Below are 23487 nucleotides of genomic sequence, written 5' to 3'. Positions count from 1 at the left end.
TTAAATAAAATCCAGAATCAAAATTCTCAAAACCTGTGGAACAGTTTAGAGAGTGGAGAGACAGGTATTGCTTATGTTAAAAGCTTATTTGATATGTAATGTGGTATTTTGGCTTGCTATGTGTTTTGGGGGTTTGGGTTTTTTCTTTTCTTTTTTTTTTTTTTTTTTTTTGTTTTTTTTTTTTTTTTTTTTTTTTTTTTTTTTTTGTTTTTTTTTTGTTTTTTTCATTTAAAATAGAGATCAAATTGTTCTCACCTGAAGCCTGGACCTCCATGATGTACTGGTGCAAGTCTTGCCCTTGCTGGATGACTTCAAAGGTCATGTTGTTCATGGCCAGTTTCCGCTCGGTGTGACGCTGCAATCGCTGCTCAGCCAGAGTGAGATCCTCTGTGTTGAAATCATTCATTTGCCTCAGCAGATCTTCATTCCAAGCATCCAGCTCTGCTGTAACCTTCATGGGCAGAAAACAGACACTCAGGATCAATGAAATATCTTACTCTCAAACAATGTTTGGATCAGAAAATACTTCGCATTTTGACTCTGATCCAGAAACCTTCAAACTTCAGATCCTGCCCACTTAATGGTGACACTTCATACCATTCTTAGGTGAGGATCCATGAAAAGATTATCAGTCCAACAAAAACTGTCACCTACCTTTCCCTTACATATCCCAAATGACGCTGGAAGAGAATACCCACTATATTCTCCTTGATGGCAGAACAAATGTTTATGAATATATTAAAATTAAATGAAAAAAGAATGCTTCCAGAATTACAAAACACCCTGCAACCACACAATCCCAAAATGGCCTGAATGTTCCCAAACCATTCATTTTGCAACACATTATATGTTACATATCACAGATGTAATGCACAACGCAGAAATATCACACTCAAGATTTAGGTGAATCATTTACAGATTCACAAATGAAACCTGGCTGTAACCAATGACATGCCAGTAACTCCTGGGAACATGCAAAATCTTCTTTGCTTTCTCTGCTTCCTAATTGTGACACACAGGCTGATGATTTTAGCAGTCCATTTATTGTATCTTCTGCATTTTACATCTTTCTCCACAGAAGCCAGCTGGTATTAAAGCAAGATCTAGTGCCCACCTAAGCAGCCCAGTCTCACCTCAACCCAAGTTCTGCTGCTGCAGGCAAAAAAGAGAGAATGTGCTAGTGACAATGAATGAGGGAGGGGGGACAAGGAAAATGGGAATTAAGTTGTACAGTGCAGAATACAAGTCTTAGAAGGATTGAAAATGATTAAATAAATGACTTAATTCTGATTAATAGGTCAATTCCTCAGCTAAATAGCTAAATTCAGGAGAGCTAAAAGTAGATATCTACATTCCCACTTGTACACATTATGATGCAGTGAAAATTCTCTGCTTCTCACTAAAAGTGCTCTTCAGGGCCTGTGTGCAGGGAGATGTTTAACTTCCTAAGGAACCAAGATTCAGAATTTCCCATTCAGCTTTCTTTACCAGAAAACATACATAATACACAGCACAGGCTTAGGAAGAGGACCCAAAAGGACCAGTTCTCAGCCCTTCTCACATTAGAATGGACAAAAGCACAGTTTTGCACTAGAAGGGAAAAGTGCATGTTTTAGGCTCTTTTTTGAGAGAAGCAGAAAAGCAGACTTACGCAGTGAAGAACCTGGGACGCATCTGCGGAAGAGAAGGCAGAGCGTGGATATCCTGAGGGGTTTCTATTTTTCTTCAGCTTGTTCCTTTGCCCATTCCACTCAATTACCTTTAAATAATAGCTATCTCTCCACTGTCTTTGCCCCCATTCCTGATTCCAGCAGCCTCTGATTCATTCACATATCACAGCAGGAGTCCCTGGACTGTGGAGACTTATTGGCAGACTTAACAGTTAGGGAAAAATGTCCAAAGTTGATGGTGGAAAAGAGCTTTACCAGATACATTTACATTTAGGGGTAGATGCTGAGCTAACAGTAATGAGAACTGAGGTGATCTTGACCTCATTTCAAACTACAAACAACAGAATTAATTCAGAGTGAGCACAGGTTCCTACAGCCATGACAGTAACACAAAGTTCAATGTAAATGTTCAGTTGTTAAATGTAAATGAGTTTCTTTCTGCTCTTTCTATGGAAAAGCATGTGACATAAGTGAATTAGAAATTTCTCTTGGTAACTTCTCCACTTGGCTGCAGAAGGGACAGTGACCACTACTGCTTTTACTGGTTGTGGACAATGGAGCTAAAAGGGGTTTTGCTCCATTACCCATGCTCCCCAGACCCAGCTAAGGAGGAAAGGATGGTACAGGCAGTGGGGATGCAAGGCCAGCAGCCCATGGTGCTCCATGTCACATTGTCAGGGCCAGGAACAGAGACCAAGCCTGTGCCTGAGCAGCTCTGGACATGTCCAGCAGTGACAAAGGTGTGAGAGTGAGTGCCAGCTCTGCCAGGCCAAGAGCACAGCCACCAGGGGAGGGAAGGAGCCTTTGAGTGAGGGCTGGTGAAGGAGTAACACACATTCCTGTGCTGGGTCAGGGGAAGAGAAGAAGGAATCAGGCACAGCAAGGGGTGGAACAATACCAAATTTCTCAGGCTAAGTGGGTACAGGAAGGCTGGGTACATTGCTCTGAGTAACAAACAGATGGCTAGCAGGGAATCTAAAGCACACTAAGACAAGAAGCAATAGCAGTGCTGTGATAACAACCCAGGTTTCCTGAATCCCAATCTGGTGCCCTATTCCAGAGACCATGCTGCTTTGCATATCTCATTAGGACATTTCCTTTTCTCTGTGTACAGACAATGTCTCAAAATCCCAGCATTTTTTCTGTACTTCAAACAGGACCATTTGGAAATAGTGACAGAGTCTGAATGTACTGGTTTGTACTGGAAAATGATTTCTTTTTCTTGAGGAAGATGTAATTAGGCAGCTTTGTTAACTACAGACATATACTTTTCAAGTCTAAAAAATTGATGCTTTCACAGATGAGTCAGGCCTTGATATTTCTGATAAAACTTGGACTGCATTAAACAGAAATGTCCTATCCTCTAAGCTGCAGCAAGATCCAATTGCACTGGGCCTCTGTCAGGAATTCTCTCATAAATGAGGGTCACTTGGCCATGAACTTGTTTTATTCCCTTTTGACAAAGAAGAATTGCTGATTAATTTACCCTGTTCATGTGTTTAGGTGGGAAGAACTGACAGTACTTCTTATTTTATTCACTTTATTAACCAGTGTTAGTGATTCTAAATAGACCTCAGCACCACCCACATGCAGTGAGAGAAGGGAAGCCCTGCTGTAATAGAAGACTGGAGCTCTGCTCTGTTCTGCTGTGGCTTGAGAAAGCAAATTTACCAAAGCAGAAGGGTCCTGAGAGCAGCAAGAGCAGGAGTGCAAGGTCTAGACTAGCATAGGAGCAGCCTTTTCTCCTGGTTCCCAGGGGATAAAAAAGCTGCATGTGACTCATTGTCAGACACACTTAGCAACTCCTTGGAAGGGGCCACCCTCCTTTTCTGTGGGTCATATGAGGTCAGTGGCCAAGAAACAGCTCCCTATTACTAAAGGGAAGGTCAAACAACCCAGGAGTACTGATGGGAAAAAAACACAACAAAGTATTGATTCCAATGAGCCTAGCAAGCACATTTTGTGGCGCTTCACCTGAAACAGATGGTCCTGATGCCATGAGAATGGGAGGAGAAGCAGCACCGGCAGCTTCTAGAAGCCACTCTAGTATGAAGTGAAATATCTGAGATATCCCTATCAGAGAAAGGGTGGAGCATGTGATTAAATGCTGGGTTTGTGTGAGCTCCATGAGACTGTCCCAGAGCAGTTGTGGATACACAGCCCATGGCAGCCAGGTCTGTGTTCGTGCAGACACAGTGACCACAGTCTAGACCACAAAGCTCTTAGGCAGGAATCCTCCTAAAGCAGCAACTTAATATATCCAAATTCCCACTCCTGCTGCATTTGCTGCCTCCTGGATTTGTCATGTTGCAACATCAGCAGGAAACATGAGCAAATGGAGAGGGACATGTTCTTCAGTCCTGGAAAATAATGACAGCTGCAGAGAAGAGTACACAGGTGAAAAGCAGCAGCAGTAATACCAACAACAGGAGCAGCCCAGGCACCTCATGTCTACATTGCATCTTGTGAATTATGCCAAGGAGCCTGCCAGAGCTGCAGCAGCTGCTGCACAGGCTATTGTACATCTCCAACAATTTCTTATCTAAATCCTTAAGTATATATTTTTTTATAGTTCCGATTATGGGATTTTCTACAAAAGGATGCTTGAATGCTGCTTGTTTGGCCTTAATTCAGTGTTCAACATCTAAAGTCATGTTTAATGGCAAGCAGAAAATGTTGTTTGCCAGTTGAAGGAGGTGGAGAGGGGAAGTGAGGAATCAAGTGAAAGAAGATAAATGCTATATGGAGAATGAATCACAGAGAAGCTGATATTCTGAAGTATGGGCTGTGGAAGGGCATATGAGGAGGAGGGAAGAAAGTTCTATCCTGGGAGCACAAGCTATCAACACAAAGTGAGTGGGATTGAGAGGGATCTGAAAAAGAGTAAAGATGCCTGGGAAGAATAAGCAAATGTAGGAGGCAGGCTGGAACAAAAATGATGGTGCAAGTAGGAAGAGAAGCAAAGGTGAGGAGAGTGGGTAGAGCATGGGGAAGAGCCAGGAGAGGAAGAACAGTCACACAGGCACAGAGCAGATCTGCATTGAAAAGACAACATCTACCTCATTTCAAGAGAAAAAAAAAGTGACAGCCATACAGCTGGACTAGCAGTGGTGATGGATGGGATGAGAGGTAAGATTTGATCCAGGAAGGAATAAAAAAAAATTCCACGTCCTGGATGCAGAGGGAATGTCTATAAGTGCAGAAAGAGAGGAATTATAATAGAATTGGTAAAATCTCTAAGGCACTCACCAGAGATTGGGCAACAGGAATGCCAAGGGTAAGAGCATTCAGAGCAGGCTGAAGGAGCAGAGGAATGGATGTGACAGTGTAAGTGGGTGTAGGAGCAGACTGAGATGGGAAAGGGTAAATGGAACTGTCATTTCTACAGATCATATAAGCAGAAAGTTTGCTGTTCCTCTTTCTCAGGCCCTGGCTTTGGCTGATGCTGTGCAAAATGACAACACTGTCACCCCATTTTTTTGACAACAGACAGAGATGCCACACTGGCTTAGTGGGGACCTGAGCCACTGAAGTGTGAAAGGACTGTCACAGTGATGATTCTGCTCCAGTGCTTTTGACTCCTTTGAATCCAAAAAATATCTGGATCAACAATGGAATTCAGTTCCAAAACACAGGGTGCCCAGAACAGCTTAGAGCATTCCTTCCCTTAAAATGAAGGGACATGCAGTTGGAAAACTGGGTTTAGATGGAAAAGAGAAACAAAAACCCACTAAGCAAGAAACATTACAGGATCCCATCTTATGAACAGAAAGGGTGGAAATTTCTTTCAAATCTATCTCAAAAGCTCTGTAACACTTATTTCTAATAAAGAAGTTCACATCTGAGTGTCAGCTCTTAGTCAGTGAGGGGGCTACAAAACATCTTGTACCTTCATGCAGGCAGCTAATGCTCTTGAAAGGTACAGGTAGTATTATAAACCTGGAATAGGATGCTCAAATGAGTTGTAAATAACAGTGAAATGAGCTGCTGTGAAAGCTGGCTCCTGTTTCCTCCTAAACTCATGCTCAGGGATTGTTGTGAACAGCCAGAAGAGGCAGCAAGAGAAATCAGGACTGAAAAATTTAATTAGCAGGTGAAATGGAGCCAAAGAAATTGAATGGGGGAAAATGAGAAATCCAGCAGGTGAAGGTTTTAGTGATCATGGGTTTTTTGAAATATAACAAACAGCTTACAAGATCCAATTTATACTGTGCAGTGGGAACCCTCTTAATCCCTCTCAGGACTGTCCTGGTGTAGGAATCACATCACTCTAAGACTACAGAAAACAGGTTCTGTCTTGCATTTCCCATTGTAGGAAAAGAAACAATACATGAAAGGGAAGGAGCTGGACACCTCCACTTTCCTAGGAAAGGGAGAAGTGTCACAGCATATGCCACAGTTGAGACAGCCATGGCACACAGAGTATCACCATACAATTTCAGAAGGCTTTAAGCATTCACCCTTACCAATTCAGAAGGCTGCAGGCATCTGCCCTCCTTGCTCTTTAGCCCAACCTTTTATCCCCCTCATGTTCATGCACTGCCCCTGTGTGCCCTCTGCTCCCTTTGGTGGTTGGTCAGTGTCCCTGGGCACTCCATGGCTCACTGCTGCAAGTGCTGCCAACCTGCTGCTCACAGCTGAGCCCACTGGGGATGAGGCTCTGCCACAGCCCCACTCCCAATAACCACAAACTGTGCTCCTACAGGTGTGGAAGGTTTTTTTGAGGTAACCAGCAAATGTTGCTGCACATGTTTTGGCTGAGATCATTCCTGTTCTCATTTTACAGAGGCCTACAGGTGAACTTGGTAATCTCTCTACAAAAGCTTAAAGGGAAAAATATGCAGAAAGAATCTGCATGGCACTAATATTTTAGGGGTTGCCACTCAGGGCATTATACCATTTGGTTCATATACATTTACTCAGCATTTTGCTGTAAATTTGCATTCACTCAAATAATGGTTAATAAGCCTTTAAATTACTATTTCTGAAGCAAGGGACAAAGTATACTTGACAGATGTTCCTGAGGATATAACTCTGGAGCACACCTGTGCTTTGTATGTAAAATGCACTCAGTGTGATGCCAGCACAGCTGCTGATGTCTGCCAGCCCTCACCCCTCCAGCTCTGCTCCTGATTCCCTCACAGCAGATCAGATCCCACATTCACATTCCATGAAACCTCCCAAGTTACCTGGCTGGCTGCACAAACTCAATCAGTCTGTATCATATAGAAAGACCAACCATATAATCCCAAGGATGCCGTGTTGTTTTGAAACGTGCAGTGGCTTGGTAAAGGAATCAAACCTATCAGGCATCAGTTAGACACATTTCCTAAATAAAGGATGGGCTGTCATGTTGTGTGTTAAAACTGAGGGCAGAACAGCTCCCACAGGGACAGCCAGGCTCTCTTGTGTTTCTGTTATGTCTGTTTTCAGGTGTTGCCATAGCTTGGATTTCATAACTTACCCCGAGAACCCAGAGTGTAAATATCAGTCAATAGAATGAGATTAAGGCAAGAAAGAACAGGCAGCACATGCTATGGGGCTGTGTGTTTGTACCCAAATTCATATCTGCCAAACCTGCCATGAGTCCAGGGCAATATAAAAGCTGCCTGTGAGGCTTAGAAGTCCTTAAAAGTCCTAAATAAACACAGCTGGTCTGCCCTGCCAAACAAATAGGTAGGTGGCTTCTCTTAAAGGAAAGTATTTTTCCTGAAGACAAAATGTAACAATAGGTGACAGATTTCACTGAAGTACAAGATCAATAATGCCTAAATAGATGGGGAAAAGTGTTGATTGTACAGTAATCATTAATCCTAAAGTTTGTCTGAACTCCAAACCTCTGTCAAGATGCAAAGATTATAGAAAAGCTCAAAAACCAGGAGGGCTACAAAACAGATGGGCACATTGTAAGTTTAGGAAGGAGTGCCAGAGGAATGGGTTATGTGATCAATGGCACATATTTCAGTGTTTGTGGAGAACAGTCAAAGCAGGGTAGGTTGCAAAGAACAAAAGACAGACACTTCCTAAGCAAAACAAAAAAGCAAATCACTCATTTGCCATTTGTTAATTTTTAAAAATCCTACTACTTTACTTGCCCTATTAATTAGAAAGGAGAGAGAGAGAGAAGCAGGGAAAATTAACAGAATTGGAAATGTTCAGTACCAAAACTGGATGGAAAGAGACAGCACAAGATATTTTCTGAGGCTGGGCTCTAACATGCAGCCTTCCCTAAAGCTGTTGGAAGCAGATGGGCTCCCACAGCTGCATCCCTCAGTTTCCACTAGAGAGATGCAAAGGGTCCTCATGTCAAGGGATTCCCTGGAGCACAAGAACCAACAGACCCAAGAGCACACACCTGAGGGGGGAAATGGGAAACTAGGTGCTTGACAAGGCAGAAGTGGCAATGAGGAGAAAGATGTTCAAGTCTGGGAGGAGGACCCAGGTTTTGCAGGCAGTTTGTGTGAGAGCAGGAAGGATTAAGACGGCTGCAGCAGGTACAGGTCTTTCACTAAGGATGTGCTCAATATGGCACTGCTCTTTAGACAGATGGAAGGGGGCTTATCTAGACTAGAAAAGGAGAAATTAATTTGACAATCAATCATACTGGTACACATTATTTCACAATTCTTAATCTATGCAGGATCTAGGTTATTATGGAAAATTAAACCTAAATACATTTCTGGTCATGGCTCAAGCTACTTGTCTTTAGTAGAAAAAATACTTAATTTCCTGTTTTAAATATCATCATCTTTTTTCCTCAATAGCTTGGAATAGTCAACCATCAGAAATACTACATTCTTTTAAATTATGGTGATGAAAAAATTCTTTTTGTTTCTCAACAATGGCATGAGATAATTCTGTTAATTCTTGTAACAGTTTCCTACTGAATTGGAATCTTCATTATACAGCTGAGGCAACTGACTGCAATCTACTTTCTAAGCACCATTACTGTGTCAATTTGAGCCAATTCAGCTGTTTGAAATGCATAGCATACATGTGTTATTGAACACTTTATTTCAAACTGCCTTTGTTTTATTATCCATCAAACTGCCTTTCTTGTTTAAGCACTAACTGTAATTAGAGAATTTAAGATACTGACTTGGGTATATTTTTCACTGTGTTTTCAGTAAAAATTATCAAAATTATTCTGAAATAAAAAATATTTTTCTGATAGAGGAAGCTTTCTAAATAAAATCATCTGCTCATAGACTCTCTATGAAACATGCTCTCAGATTTCCCTGTAATATTAATCTTTCAGAGGGAATTCAGATGTTTATATGATAAAATATTAGCAAATCTACAGTGACAAATAATGGTGATTTTCTTTAAAATCCTTTCTTGCTAATCTGATTTTAGAAGATTCTGAAGCACATTTCCAATTTTAAGTATCTTAATGTATCACAGCCACAACATTCTGTGAATATACAGAAGTAAGATCCATGCAGAAACAAATCAAAAGTATCCACAAAGCATTTCCATATTGGTATCCCATGTGGGGGAATAATGTAAGTCACATCCTCTCCTGATTCCTTGGTAACCCCATCAGTAAAGTAATGCCTGGTAGTGACACTCTTTGATTGAAAGACTATTTACAAAGAAAAATAATTTGAGTACAGTGATTTGTTTTAATTTTGAAAAAATACTTATACTTAAATTAGAACAATTATAGGTTCAGACTTGAATCTGCAGTGAAACAGGCTGAGACCTTAATGAGTAACTCACATGGGTTCACCACATGCTGTCTACAAACACATTTGGGTGCTCCAGAGGCACATATAGGTTGTCTCTTTCTTCTTTTCTGAAAACACAGATGCCATTTATGGGTATGTTCCCGTACAGCATTCACACCCATTTACATCTTTAAAGTAAAACTCTCAATTATTCAGCATCTGCCATGCCACACCAACATGTATAAAAAGTATCTTTAATTTAAATATAGGAAATAACATACTCTGCTGAAAGAGTATGTTATCTCCTATATTTAAATGAAATAGATACTTTTGTAGATTTATACACAAATACAAAGAATGCTGCCTCTCAACATCAAGGAGGCTGCACATCACTGGAAAGTAAATGAAACTATTCTAATTTACATAGTTAACAAGCACTGTGGGACAGACTGCAGTGAAATGCCTCACTGTGCAGTCACAGCAGAGAAGCTCAGACACTCCTCACTGATTATTCCTATGTCTGCCATTCAGCAATAGAACAGGACACCTTTTAGGAAACTGGACACCTGCTTCCTGCCTTTTCTCCCACTGTAATTCATCATGTCATGTCTTAAACACAAAATGTAACACAGCATTCTAAACTTCCCAGCAGTTACCAGCACCCACCTTGAGACTACCTACAGATTTACAAACAATAAATAAATAATGAATAAACCTACAGATACACAAACAATACCTCCAGGAATGTATCATCCTCAAACACTTAGAGGTGCTCCCTGAACTGAACAAGCACCAGGGGGATACAGCAGGAGGAAAACACCCCACAAAGGACACCAGCACTGGCATCAGTCTCACAGACTCTGTGTACAAGTTAATACCCATTTTGTTCCTTTTCCAGCTCCTATCAGAACTACAGAAAGTAATTACTGAGATTGGCTGGAATATCTTTAAAATTTCTCACACCAAGAATACCCCAATATTTTGATGAATTTTCACTCCAGTGCTTTTGATTCCAAAACAGAAGTACAAAAATAACCTGAAAGACCTTTTTTTGCATGAGGACATAAAAGCATCCCTTTAATTTTCTAAGGGGCTTTTTTTTTTTCTTTTTAAATAAATCCACCGAGTTCCATTGTTTAAATACATTTTCCTTTAACGCATAACATGTTTTTTCATTTTGTGGCCTAGAGACAGGCATGTATCTGTTTGTATGTGAAGAGACAAACCTCACTAATAAGTGATAGAGAACTTTCAAATCCCTGAGTGACTCATGTCAACAGGGAGTTAGAACAAGCATCTCATGAAGCTTCTCTGCAAAGCAGGCAGATTCCCAGCATAGTCAGGGAAGCACCCATGCACCTATTCCAGGGCATTCTGGAACTTTATCCTAAAGCATGCTTTAGGTCCAACAGTCTGAATTAAAGCACCCTTGTAACTCTCTCCCCCTCACTGGACAGCTGAGCAGAATCCAACAGCCCAAGACGTCCCCTCACAGGGTAGGTTCACACGTTCTCTCTCTCCCACAGCTCCCCCCAGCCAGGTCCTGCAGCCAGCTCTTACCTCGATGGTGTACTGCTCAAAAATGCGGAGCTGAAGGAAAATGTCTAGCTTAATCTTCCTCTCATGGAAGAGCTCTTCCATCTGTACCTGGGCCTCGTCGAGCTGCTGAAGGACGGACTCGATGTGGCTGATGGAGCTGTTGTGGGGGGTCTTGTTGTTGGAAACAGCAGAGTCCCTGTGGCAAGGCAGAGGGCAGGGTTAGAGCTGAGCTTTGAGGCAGGCAGAAGAGCAAGAACTCCACATGAGTGATTCTGTGTGCTGCTGAGGAGCAAAGCCAGGCACAGGGGGCTGAGGGAAGGTGTGTGCAACACTCATCTCCTCTACCCCCTGAAACCCTGCAGCTCCTCAGCTTGGCACAAAGTTTGAGCAGGGGGATCATCCTTTCTTGTGTGGTGGACACTGTGACCTTACACACTTTGGGAGGAGATGCACATCAATCTCAAGGGCTCTCTAGAGGAGACAGGCTGGCAATCACCTTTAATGCTGCAGGGTCACCTGCTCCTGCCCATACTTACATCAACTGAGATGTTATTCAGCCTCTTGAACCTTTACAAGTTAATTTCCTGCATTTGCCCTATTGCTTACAGACTAATTGAATCAGAATTATGAGTATTTTAGTCCAATGGCTAGTGATGCCCCAGTATCCTCTGAATAACGTAGTACAGCAGTGGACACAGAATACAGTGCAAAAAACCCCCAACACACCTTTCAGAAACAGCAAGACTTGTCTTTTCACTGGGGGAAGTGAAAGGAGATGTGAATGTGACAGGACAGATACTGCTCCAATTACATTTTCCATTTACAGGCAGCAGAAGGGAGCAAACCCTTTACTTGTGGGCCAGGACCAAGAGGGAATTTGCTGTTCTTGAAAGCTTAGCATGGGCATAGGAAAGCCATGATGTTCCCTTTTCTATTTGTGCTTTCATGGATATTAATAGGCTCACCTATAGTCTGCTATGTCTTCAGCAATTTTTGTTTCCAGTGACTGTTTTACTGATAAATACCATTTGCAGACATAAAGAACTGAAATTTATCCTCAAACGCTCCACACAAGGTCCCTCAACATTCCGAAGGGCCAGAAAGGAATCTCTGAAGCCAAAATTTAATCTTGGCTTTGACACATGGCTAAAACAAGATTTAAATGTAAGTTCTACTGATTTCCCTTGCTTATATGGGAATATTACACTGATATTTTTCTCTCTAGGTGTTATGGTTTCTGCCCCACTCTGTCTGTCTGTTTTCACATTCATGGTGATCACAGGGTCTCTGCCTCCACATTAGAGCTGCACAGAGGAAGGAGGAATTAAAATAAGTAGAGATTTTCAAACTACAGCTTAATCTGAGGCTGCATCCAATCAAGTTCTGCTTCCCTCAGTCAGCACCTGTCTTCTATAAAAGGACATGAAATAAGTCTTCACTCAGATGCAGGATTATTACTATTCATATATTATCTAAATTACTCAATGAATTATTCAAGACCGGTGTTGAATAATCTCTCATGGGATCTAGAGACACATTTAGTTTTAGAAATTCTTTTTCATTAAACATTTCACTCTTCAAATCAAGCCACACTTGCATTTCAGTGACTGATGCAATACAAAAGTTTAAGAGTTGTACTCTGGTGGGTTTTTAAGTCTCCTTGGAAAAGGCACTGTCAACCCTAGCTAGTCTGGTCTGAGAGAGATCTCCCTACAGAAAAAACATTTCTGAGTTTGCATGCTTCTGTCACAATATTTCTTGTTCTGTCTGGTGATGAGAAACTCTGGGAAAGAATAAAGATAAGACTCTTACTAATCTTTGAAAGGCCATTTTAAAAGAAATTTCAAGTTGAAGTTTAATTCAAAAAAAATTATTGGAAAAAAAACCCCAAAATAAACTCTGGGGAACAGAAAATTGGACTCAGTACCTTGCTGCTGACTGGTTAAAATGAACACTGTGCTCCTAACACCACTTTCAGTGCTTCCACTGGGAGAAAGCTCAATGAGAAATATCTATTATCTAAAGCTTATATACTGAACTACTGCAAAAAAGGCAAGATACCTAACTCTTCAATGGCTTTTTTTTTTTTACATTTCTGCTTTTCACATCTCACTGGAGCAAGACATTGTTTTGCCTTTCACAGATGACCAGAAATGTTGCCCCCAGCAGCACCCCTGGAATTGCAGCTTTGTGTTGAGAACAACAACCACCTCAGTAAAGCACTGATAAGGAAGAGAGAAAAGTGTTTCCTATGTGAACCATGACATGCACAGAGTTTCTAGGCAGTCCTGTTTTATTCCTGATAGGTTTGGCCTCCTGATGGAGTCACTGAGGTCCTGAAGACCTCGTGTCAAGTGCAGTCCCAGGCATGGTATTTAGTTCAGGCAGCTGAGCTTTTCATTGCCTATCTGGAGGAAGCAGAGTGCTATTACACAAATGATCTTCTCTCAACCAAAATCTGTTCTCTCAAAGATAAGAACAAGAAATGTAAAACTTTCCAAAGCTCCAGTAATTTTATTGCTTTTAACCTGTGTTATGACATGTTTGATAGGAGCAGTGTATTTCATTCTTTTCATTGTTGTAGCATTTGCAGTCTTCATCTATTCTTCACGGCAGGTACAAGGTGATCCACACTGAAATGCAATCCTGTGTTAAGGAAAGACTGCAGCAATTCTAGTTTTTCCTTTATCTGTGTGTTCTTTACCATTGCCAGCAGTGATGAAAGCTGGTAAGAGTGGGCACACACAGAGGCAGCTTCACTGGGCTTTTTTTCCACAGTGTTCTGCTTTGAAAGAGTCCAGGATCACATTACAAGCTTTGCAGTTAGTCAGAGTTCTCAAATCCAACACTTGAACCAGCTCATGTTGACAGCTCAGCACTGCAAACTTTTGTGTGCATTTAAATGTTTGGTATTAACTCCATCAGAACCAGGGGATCCACTTGCACAAATATGTTCACCTTGTTTCCACCTTGCTCAGAGAACAAACTAGACCCCAAACCCAACTTTTCTTTGTTAAACACAGCTGCCACAAAACCTGCCTCAGTACTTTGCAAACACTGGAGCACGACACCAATTACAAAAAAAGTCTCAAAGCTAAGGTCACAGTCACTTTTCCAAGACTGAAGCTAAGAATTGACTATGTTCACATTAAGAAAAACTGCACGTTCCACACACCACCTTGCAGTTCATCTCTTTCCCATGCTCCACTGACTTCTCAGCTCCAGGTATTACCCTGGCCACTCTGCACACTTCCCTTCTGACTCAAGTACAGGCAAAAAAATCCTTCAGGCCGATCCCACAATCAGAACCAGGACTCCTTGAATGTCAACACTTTCTGCAACCCCAAAAAACACTCCAACTCCACCTGATGGGCGTGTACAGGGTCCCTTTCAGGCTCCACTCCATGGGTGTTCACCCTGAAGTGATGCCATTCCAAGAATTGGGAAGAATAACCAAAAAAAAATGTAGCCCACAATTTAACTGCCATTTTTTTGATCTCATAGAAGTGCCCTAAACTTTGCAAACAATTTCTTTGCATAAAAGTACATTACCTTGCAGACCTTTGACTGTCCTGCTACAGCTGGCCATACATATTCTCCGCTAAAACTCCTTTCCCTCTGGCAGCTCACTTACCAAACCCAGCATGTTTTTATCCTACTGATCTCATCAGCAAAGATGAATAGAAGGATGGAATATCTACTCCTGATCCTTCCTCTCCAACTCTAAAACTGGCAAGCAATACCACAACTCCAGTCCCTCACCTCCCCTGTGGTGCTGGCAAGTCACACACAGCAAGGGTAGCAATGTCCATGAGCTTTCTGGTCTGGCTGCCCAGGGCTGAATGACAATCAAAACCTGGAGCACTCCTTTCAAATCCCTCATTTATTTTTTTTTCTGACCCAGCAGAGAAGACTCTGCATCCAGGATGACAGGGAAAAGCTTAGAGGAAAGCTCAGCATATGGCAGTAGGAAAATGCTTATTACTGCAGGAGGTCTCTTAAGGGCAGAGCTCCACCAGAGCCCTCACTGTCCAATGTACTCCAGAGCATCTTGGGCTTTTCCTCTCAGGTTCCTATCATGGCCCATGGTTTTCTGCACATCTCAGATGAGAAGTAAAGGCATCAGATTAGGAAAGCTCAGGGTGAGGAAGATGATGTCACTCTCTTAGGCTGTCTGGTGAAATGCATAAAACCTGGGATATCTACATATTATAATGTATACAGAACATGCACGCTATGTACATGTGGGTAAGGGCAACCTGTAACAATACAAAGATCTAAATAATAAGTGATGTATTGGACTTGGTTCAGTGCCCAGCAACATCCCTAAAAGGCAGGAAAACTTCACTGCTGTCAACAAAGCTAAAGGCACAGAAAACCATTTTAACAACAAATGAGAGAGATTTCACAATTGCAGATTCTGTATAAGCTTACTCTGCAAATATTCATTTGACAATACTTGCAGATTAAGAAAGAAAAGAAACAAAAACATCAAACACAGAACAAAAACCCCAACCTTCCCCCCTGCCCCCCCAAATTCTTGGGACTAGTCTCTTCATGTATTTTAAATTAGGGAAAAATGAGCTGGTTTAATTCACAGTGCTAGTAGAAGAACCAGCAGTGAAAGAGCCTCTTTGACACTATGAATAAACCCCACATACACAAAGATAAATAGAAGGGTGCTGCATGCAAAGTGAAACAGTGAAGACTGTCAGACACGTGTGTATTTTATTAAGAGGAATACACTTACCCTACATCGAGAATAACCATATAAATCACGAGGCCTCAGCTCACAACCATTTAACAATCTTCTATAAATACCAACTAAAAATATTCACTTCAAACACATTTGGTTTCATTCACTTCCCAGTGCCTATAAATAATCTCTCAGTCAAACAGGAAACCAATGCTGATCCACAGACTACTCTAATCAGTCCACACAAATCACTCCCTGTAATTTCAATAAAACACTCAAAGGATCTGAAGAATTATTAATAAGCAAAGAATTAACAAACTCTCCCAATTGATGCTAGCTTACAGTTCCCTATTTAGGCACCCCTAAAGCACAGCATGCGTCAGATTTCTCAACACCTGTGCCCCAGGTGGATGCTTACCTGAGCTGCTGGATTAGATCTTCCCCTTCTTTAATAACATTGAGGGTGGCATCCAGGGTGGCTGTTTGCTGCTGCTGAAACTGCTTGATAAGCTCCTGTACCGCATCCACAGAGTCAGCACAGACATCCTCTAAGAGCTCCTTCTGCAGATCTTCCATCCATGTCCACAGCTGGGAAGAAGGGGAGGGAAATATAAATCAGAGAGGGATTGAGATTTAACCCTTTTGCTCTCTAATTCCAGATCAATAGGCATCAGCTCAGGCTGTATGTTTCACAGGAAAACTGACCCAAAATTTGTAAACCCAAAAAGACACATTCATTATTGATTCAATTTAAAGCAAGAAAATAGGATAAATATAATATCAGGTAGTTTTAAAAAATAAATTTCTGTTTATTATACAGGAATAACTAATTATTTTATTTGGATTTATTCTTTATACTAGCAACAAATTAAAATCTCCTACATCTGTGTAACCCTTTCAGGAGCTGAGCACTATCAGCTGCTATTAATTTCACATGCAGCTGAAGCCTGTTGCAGGACAGACCTACAATCTTTGGTATGTGTGTACAGTACTGACTGAAGTCTAACTGTGCCTGCTCAGCTATGGCTTCCCAGGGGTTGAGGTTTAGGGGTTTCTTTTTTGTTTCCAGTACTTAAACCCCCTCCTCAAAATGCACTCAGACTCTGCCTTTTAACTCTGGGAAAATCCAAACACAGGAGACAGCAATATCACTAATCGACCCCATGAACATCCATTAATTTTGAATAGTTCTGACTACCAATTTTAAAGCCACAATCGCAGCAACAAATCATTGCCAGTGCTTAGATGAGAATTTCCAGCCAGCTGTTCATCAGAGGTCTGGACAGGGGCAGGAATGCCCCAGCAGCCTCTCACTGGCTGTAAAGGCTTAAAGCGAACAGAGGATTCCCCTTTAAGCCTGTGCTGAAAAGTGAGTGTAAAATTGCACCAACCGAGCTGGCAGGCTGCCAGCACACCCTAATGACTCCACCAGAGACTTTGCTGTGCCACGCCTGCCCCATTAACCCACATTTTGCTGGTGTGTGCTGGAGGTGGCAGCAAAGTCCCAGAGTGGGAAATGCCAAAGGATGCGGTGCCAGCCCCGGCTCCTCTCGCTGTCCCAGGAACTGCAGAGCTTTGTCCCACAGGGACCTCAGGGTGAACATGAAGAGAGGAGGACATTGTGTGTGGGTGGCAAAGAGCTGGTGAAAATGTTTATGTTCAAAACGAGTCGTGCTGGATCCCCATCCTGCAGCATTTCCTCTGAGACTGTGAATTCTGCACGTCCACATTAAATGAGAGGAGGATGGGGATGTCTAAAGCTCCAGCTGCCAAAGCTTCTCACAGCCAGGGCCCACACCTATGGCCAGGCACTACGTGTTACACTATACACAGGGTACAGACTTCAAGGATATTGCCCTGGCCTGAATCAAAATTATGAAAACTAGAAGCTGTCCCCGCACACTCATGATACCAGAAAAGGGAGAGCCCAGTGCCTTTTGCTCTGTCCCCACCTCTGCTACTGAGTCCTTGCTTGAGAGATGTACAAAAACAAGCATTACAACATATGCCTTGCTTGTGGGTTTCTCAGAGTCAGCCTTGAATATTTTGGGCAAATGCCTCTGTTTATTCATAAATATTATAATGATAATGGCTTGCCCAACTACTGGACTGAAACAGAATGTCTTTGCTTGGAATATTTACATATTTTCACATTCTTAGGAAAAGGGCGCAGTATAAAGAGGAACTATTAATCAAAGAAACAAATGTAAGGGAATAGGCATGAGAAACAAGTGAAAAAATGAAAACATATTTAATGAGCCAAATAGAGGGCTCATTTCAGTCATGGTTTGAGGTCCATGTGCTGAACTTTGGGAAGCTACCATAAAGGAAAATGCATTAGTGACTTTATATGTTAATTATATTATATTATAATAATTATAATAATTATATTGAGAATCTTCCTGGTTTTGATCCGATCACTACACCTACTCAAAGAGTAAGTGCAGCTGGACCAAAACAGAGAAGGACCAGGTTGTTCAGGAATATTATTTCTGCTTATCACATCTTCAAGTAATAGAGCACTTTGTAAATACAGAAAAATAGCTATATATATAAATCATCCTTCTGTTTTGAGATGGGAAAACCACCAGTAGTTTTTAAATTTCTTGTAATTCTTAGTTCCTTTTTCAACTTAAAAAAGCTCAGGAAATTTTCTTTATAAAAATGAAAGTGAAATCAGGAACTTTGTTCATTGTAAGGAATCTGCTATTTTCTTGAAATTGTTTTGGTAGGGCAGAGGAGAAAGTTTCCAACCTTCAGAGGAAAATCCTGTGCTTTAAAGTGCCTCCAGAACCCAACTTTTTAGAAGGAGCATTGGGCATTTAAAATCTTACACAGCTGTTTGAGTAGGCTTCTAAATCAGTTTCAAAATACTTAAAATATAAACTGTATTGTATTTACCTGGAACCAAAACACTCACTAATTTCAGAGAGCACTCAAATATATTAACTCATATTAGCTTCAGATGTTTCCATTAATGACCTCTGTCTATAAGGATTGGAATAGAAAATCTATCGGAATCTAGGTCATCCTTGACTCAGAGGTATTTAATCCTTTAGACTCCACCAATCCCTGGAAAACCCTAATACAAAGAATCAGTCAATATTAATAAGATTAGGAAGATCTTTCAGGAAAAACTCACAATAGGAATCTGATTCCAAAACCTCCTAGGTTATGTGGTACAATTAATAGCACATGGAATAAATTGCTACCATGCCCACTTGTGAATGCCACAGGAATGAAAAGACCAATTCCATGTCACTGCAACACCAGTCAGAACAGCTGTTAATCATAAAACAGAAATCACATCCTGATTGTCACTGCTCAGGAAAATCAGTCCCTCTTAGGGACTGATGTTTCATTCCAATGCAAGTATTTGAACGATTAAAAAAATCCTGACTCCTAACGCCCCATGTCCCTGGATACCTTGTGCATTTCCAGTCCATGCTGTGACCTACTCTAAGCTAGAGAGCTTAGGCAAAGAAACTGTTCCCATTAAAATCTGACATATTGCACAACACAATTTTCATATTTGCAGAAATTGACTTATTTTATTTTTACCGTGAACAAAATTAGTGAGTATTTGTCCCATTCCCATACATACTTCAAACTATTACTAAGGTACCACTTGATCTCATACAGGGGGTGTATGTAAATACATGCCGATATTCAAAATATAGAGGCAGAATTTCCACAACCATCTGTGGTGACTTTCACAGTCATGCATGTGTCCAGAAAAGGAGGTAACCTCTGCATTATGTTACTTAACAGGTACTAAACAAAAAATACAGATTCCATGGAAACAATACAGAAGTATCACAGAAGTAAGTTTTGTTCTTCCTTCAACTGATCTATGCTTTGGTGTGATTAATTGGATATGGAGAACCCAATGCATTAGTGGTAGCACCTGAATTCAGTCTATGAGAGATCTGACTCAAATCTGACTCATGCAAACTACATGTGAAAATGTCATAGTTGTTAGCTATGAGAAGTCTCAGGTAAATACCTATCCCTAAGACATTAATGCTGAAGGTTTATAGTGGCTTCACAATTGAAGCTTTATTTTATCAAGGCTTTACACAAGACAACTAATTCTCCTCTGATTACTAGAACAGTGGGAAAGAAGAATGACACCCCTCCTTTCTTTTGGGATAGCATCTGGTGCCCCTCATACATGGTGCCAACAACTTTTGCGTCTTTCTTGGATATGAAGCCCAGGCAGTTTCCCTCCATCCAAGAGACAATACAGCTCTTTATTCCCAGCTACTTCATCTGATGAAATACCCTTCATTTTGCTCAATTAGTAAGACCACTTAACTCGAGGTCTGAAGGACACCTGTGCTTGTAACCTTAAATTAATGCTTTTCACTTAAAAAAGGAACCACTTTAAACAAAATCTAAAACCTAAAGCAATCACTAATAAAATCTTCCCTGCATGATTGGAATAACTATTAAACATCCAATGCTTATATGCCGCTGTTTGTAAATGACAGAGATGAGTTATAATCCCCTCAAAAGCAGTTTAAAAGCACTGAGTTATGGGGGCAGTGCAAAGAACCGGTTCAATCCAGGAGATTTACTGTTGTACAGCATTTTTGCTAGTCTTATAAACAAGGATGTTAATGGAAACAAGCAACTTCCCAGGGTTCTTCTCCTTTACTATGCCAGAGGTGCATCGTGTATGGCAGGGCAGGCCCCAAAAGGATGCTCATGACAATTCAGGAAGGGAACATTCATCACAGCAATGGAGACTAGAGCAGAATGCAGAAGAATTCAGTGACATGCAGGGACCCTGCTGCCACTCCATGAATTGCAATGTCAATGTTCAGAAAACCAAAGGCAGGCTGAAAAAGATCCCCCAAAACCCTCACAAGCAGAACTGCTCCAGAGAGAGATGCTCATCAACCCTATTTCCCTCTGCTACTATGCCAGGCTTTTACAAGCCAATTCTGTGGGAATAATATTTAGCTTTGTCATGATATGCACTAGGAAGTCACACAGATCCCAAGTTAGGTTAATTTATGGCAGAACTTCAGCCTGCACTTGTGTTCAGGCATCTGTTCAAATGCGGTTGTGCATCCAGCTTGACTGCACAGCCCTTAGGAAATTGTCCCCACACCACCATGGTGGTGAAAACAAAACTTTCCAGCACAATTAACCTTCATCAACTGGTATTTATTCACACTTAGTATGCATCCAGTCCCGTTTCAGTTAAAAGAACTGAGCGTTGCTGTAAATTGGAAGCATATTTCAGCAACACTGTCTGAAATCACATTCAATCTCTCAAGAAAACGTCAACAGAAACACAGAAAACAAGGTCTGTAATGATGAGCTGCAAAGTGACGTCATGCCACCAGCAAAGTGTCACATAATGGCAGCGCACCTAATTAAAGGTGACAGGATGGGATGTGACCAGACACTACGTATGAAATGCCACCATGTCCACAGTAAGACACAACTCATGAGACTCCCTGCTGCAAGACCTAATGTTGTCAGATACCACCAAACTGGTTGGGAAGAAATGACAAGTGGAAAGGGAACATTCTGTGAAAAAACTGATTTCTCCCTAACCTCTTTCTTGCTTTTTCCCTTTTCCGCGCCAATTTCTTGACATTTATCCTTGGTTGGGCTGCATCTGGTGCTTCTGTATGCTCAGGCTTTTTAATTAGTAACCTTGCCTATGGCAAAAGGATTTGCACTGCCTAAACATCTGATGCTTTTTCCAAGTCCTGCATGGACCAGATTGATACAGCACAAAATAATCTCCTCTCAAGGCAAACATGATTTGGGTAGCTAGGCTTACATGAGGGAGTGTGTAGATCCCCAGTCCAAGGTCATGTAATGTAATTCAGGGACTATTTGATCTAGAAGAGAAAATTGATTTTAAAATGAAGAATAAAATGTACATGTTCTGTGCTTCTTCTGACGCCATCATGAACTGTAAAAACATGTTCCTCTTCTAGTATAATTGTAATATGTTATGTGTGATTAGGAATCTTGTTGTAATTGACTTCAGTAACTGTAATAATCACATTCTGCACTTGATCACACTGGCTTAGAAAAGTTCTTCCTACATTGGAAGATTTACTCAGTTTTACAGCAGTGTGATACAGGACAATTTGGTGCAGGGGAAGCTTCCCACACTCCAAATGCAGCAATCTACTACAACAAATGCAGGTACCCTCACATTCTTCTTATTGTGCATTGGTTCTAAACATCACTTCTCAAATGGAAGCTGCAGCACCTCTTCCCTCTATGCTTTTTCCAGTGACTGACTGTATCTGTCACTTGCAGTCTTACCCTGATCTGCTTTGAGCCTTTTGTGTAACTTTGTGCACTATGCCCTGGGAATCACAGAAATAAATAATTTGTGACCATTCTGAATCATTCTGAATCTTGCTAAGGACTGAAAAAACGACATGACTTTTCTTTAACCAGTCAGTCTGGTTGGATCCATTGACTTGAGCCACTTCACTGTTAAACAGAGACACTCCACTAGTTAAATAGACTCCAGTGCACAGATGTACTTCAGGTGAAAGACAGAATGTGTCTTTTGAGTGATGAGTGAATTACAGGAGTGTACCTGTATGGCTTTGATGAAGATTTACTCGGTACACAGATTATTGCTGGCTGCCCACTCTGTTGCCCTTGTACACAGCACTGAAGCCCACACACTGGAACTAGGAGAAGCTTATCTTCCTCAGCTTCAGGAAATCAGAATGAGCAGAAATGTGTCTAATAAAAGAATGCTTTATGAAAGTTGGCACATCTTATTTAAAGATGCTCATAAAACTTCCTTTTAGCACAAACCACTTATCTGGAGAGTGAGGCACACAAGCTCACATTTCCACAACATTCAAAACACATGCAAGGGCCTCAAAAGCCAAGGAAAATATTTGAGTGGAGCCATTGGTCTGTAACAATGCTGGTGAATGGCCTGAAAAATGTGAATAACAAGGTATGAACTTAAATGAAGTCAACAGGAATCCTTTGGCTAGCACATAGTGGAAGGATGGAAAGAACCTCTCTTCCCTGAACAGGTTTAACTTTCTGACATTTGGTTTATGTGGCTGCATTTACAAGCATTTGATTCTCATTACTTTGATTCTGTCTCTTTTACCAATCTTTTGCCACCACAGATGGCAGGATTTTATTCAGTAGTGGCCTGGCTGTGCTTCAAACTCCCCTGCTCAAGAGCAGGGTGTGCTGCCAGAATACCACAGCTCTTTTCTTTCCCAGCTACTTAATCCTTCATGAAAAGAACTTGCTTCTGGGCAGCAAATGGACAGGAAAGAAGGGCACCCTGTACCACCCCAGCTGTCCTGGTTCCTCAGTCCCAGATCTTTGGTAGCTTTACAGACAAGATTCAGCTCTGCAAAAAACACCACCAAAGTTAATGACTGGTGAATGCTGGCATCTTGGTCCAGGCCACAACCTACCTTCTGGAGCTGGAGGGGGATTTGCTTTTATTTTCTGCTTCATGGTAATTGATTGCTGATAACCCAGAGTGTACTTTGATATAGCTCACGCAGAAATAACACATTTTATACCAGAAGAGCCCTCTCCACAGCTACAATTATCAAAATGATAATTGGTGATCTGCCTTCTCCAAGAAATCTCCACACAGACAAGGGACAGCACACACATTACTGTATGGGCACCTCTGCCAGGTCACTTCTACCACATTCTCTAATTTCTGCCTGCAAATTCACCTCTGATGGGAGTAGGAGAATATTTAGGAACTGAGTAGTTCTTAAAAATACCAAGCAAACACAATTATTGTATTAGAATAATAGAACCACAAAATCATTAAAATTGAAAAAGACCTTTAAGATGACTAAGTCCAACCTTCCATTTAGCACCACCAGCACACAGATTCAGCTCCCAACAAAAACCATGGTCATACTAATAG

The 23487-nt window shown here is 41.3% G+C and overlaps 1 protein-coding gene across 11 annotated transcripts in view; it reads right to left on the bottom strand.

Moving 5' to 3' along the window:
• Nucleotides 1–23487, bottom strand: part of KALRN (kalirin RhoGEF kinase) — a 464736-nt gene that overhangs the window by 166473 nt on the left and 274776 nt on the right. For all 11 annotated transcript variants that reach the window (XR_010440959.1, XR_010440958.1, XM_064717937.1 and 8 more), the window contains exons 13-15: nt 15994–16163; nt 10901–11075; nt 256–451 (exon numbers count right to left, since the gene is read on the bottom strand). Coding sequence is in view for 9 of the 11 variants with exons in the window: in XM_064717937.1 (XP_064574007.1) it covers nt 256–451; nt 10901–11075; nt 15994–16163 (541 nt within the window). In the remaining 2 variants the exon portion in view is untranslated. The remainder of the gene's footprint in view (nt 1–255; nt 452–10900; nt 11076–15993; nt 16164–23487) is intronic.

Source organism: Zonotrichia leucophrys, chromosome 7 (assembly GCF_028769735.1).
Source record: "Zonotrichia leucophrys gambelii isolate GWCS_2022_RI chromosome 7, RI_Zleu_2.0, whole genome shotgun sequence".
Lineage (NCBI taxonomy): Eukaryota > Metazoa > Chordata > Aves > Passeriformes > Passerellidae > Zonotrichia > Zonotrichia leucophrys.
The sequence above is the reverse complement of the archived record's forward strand: the minus strand, read 5'-3'. Positions and strand labels throughout refer to the sequence as shown.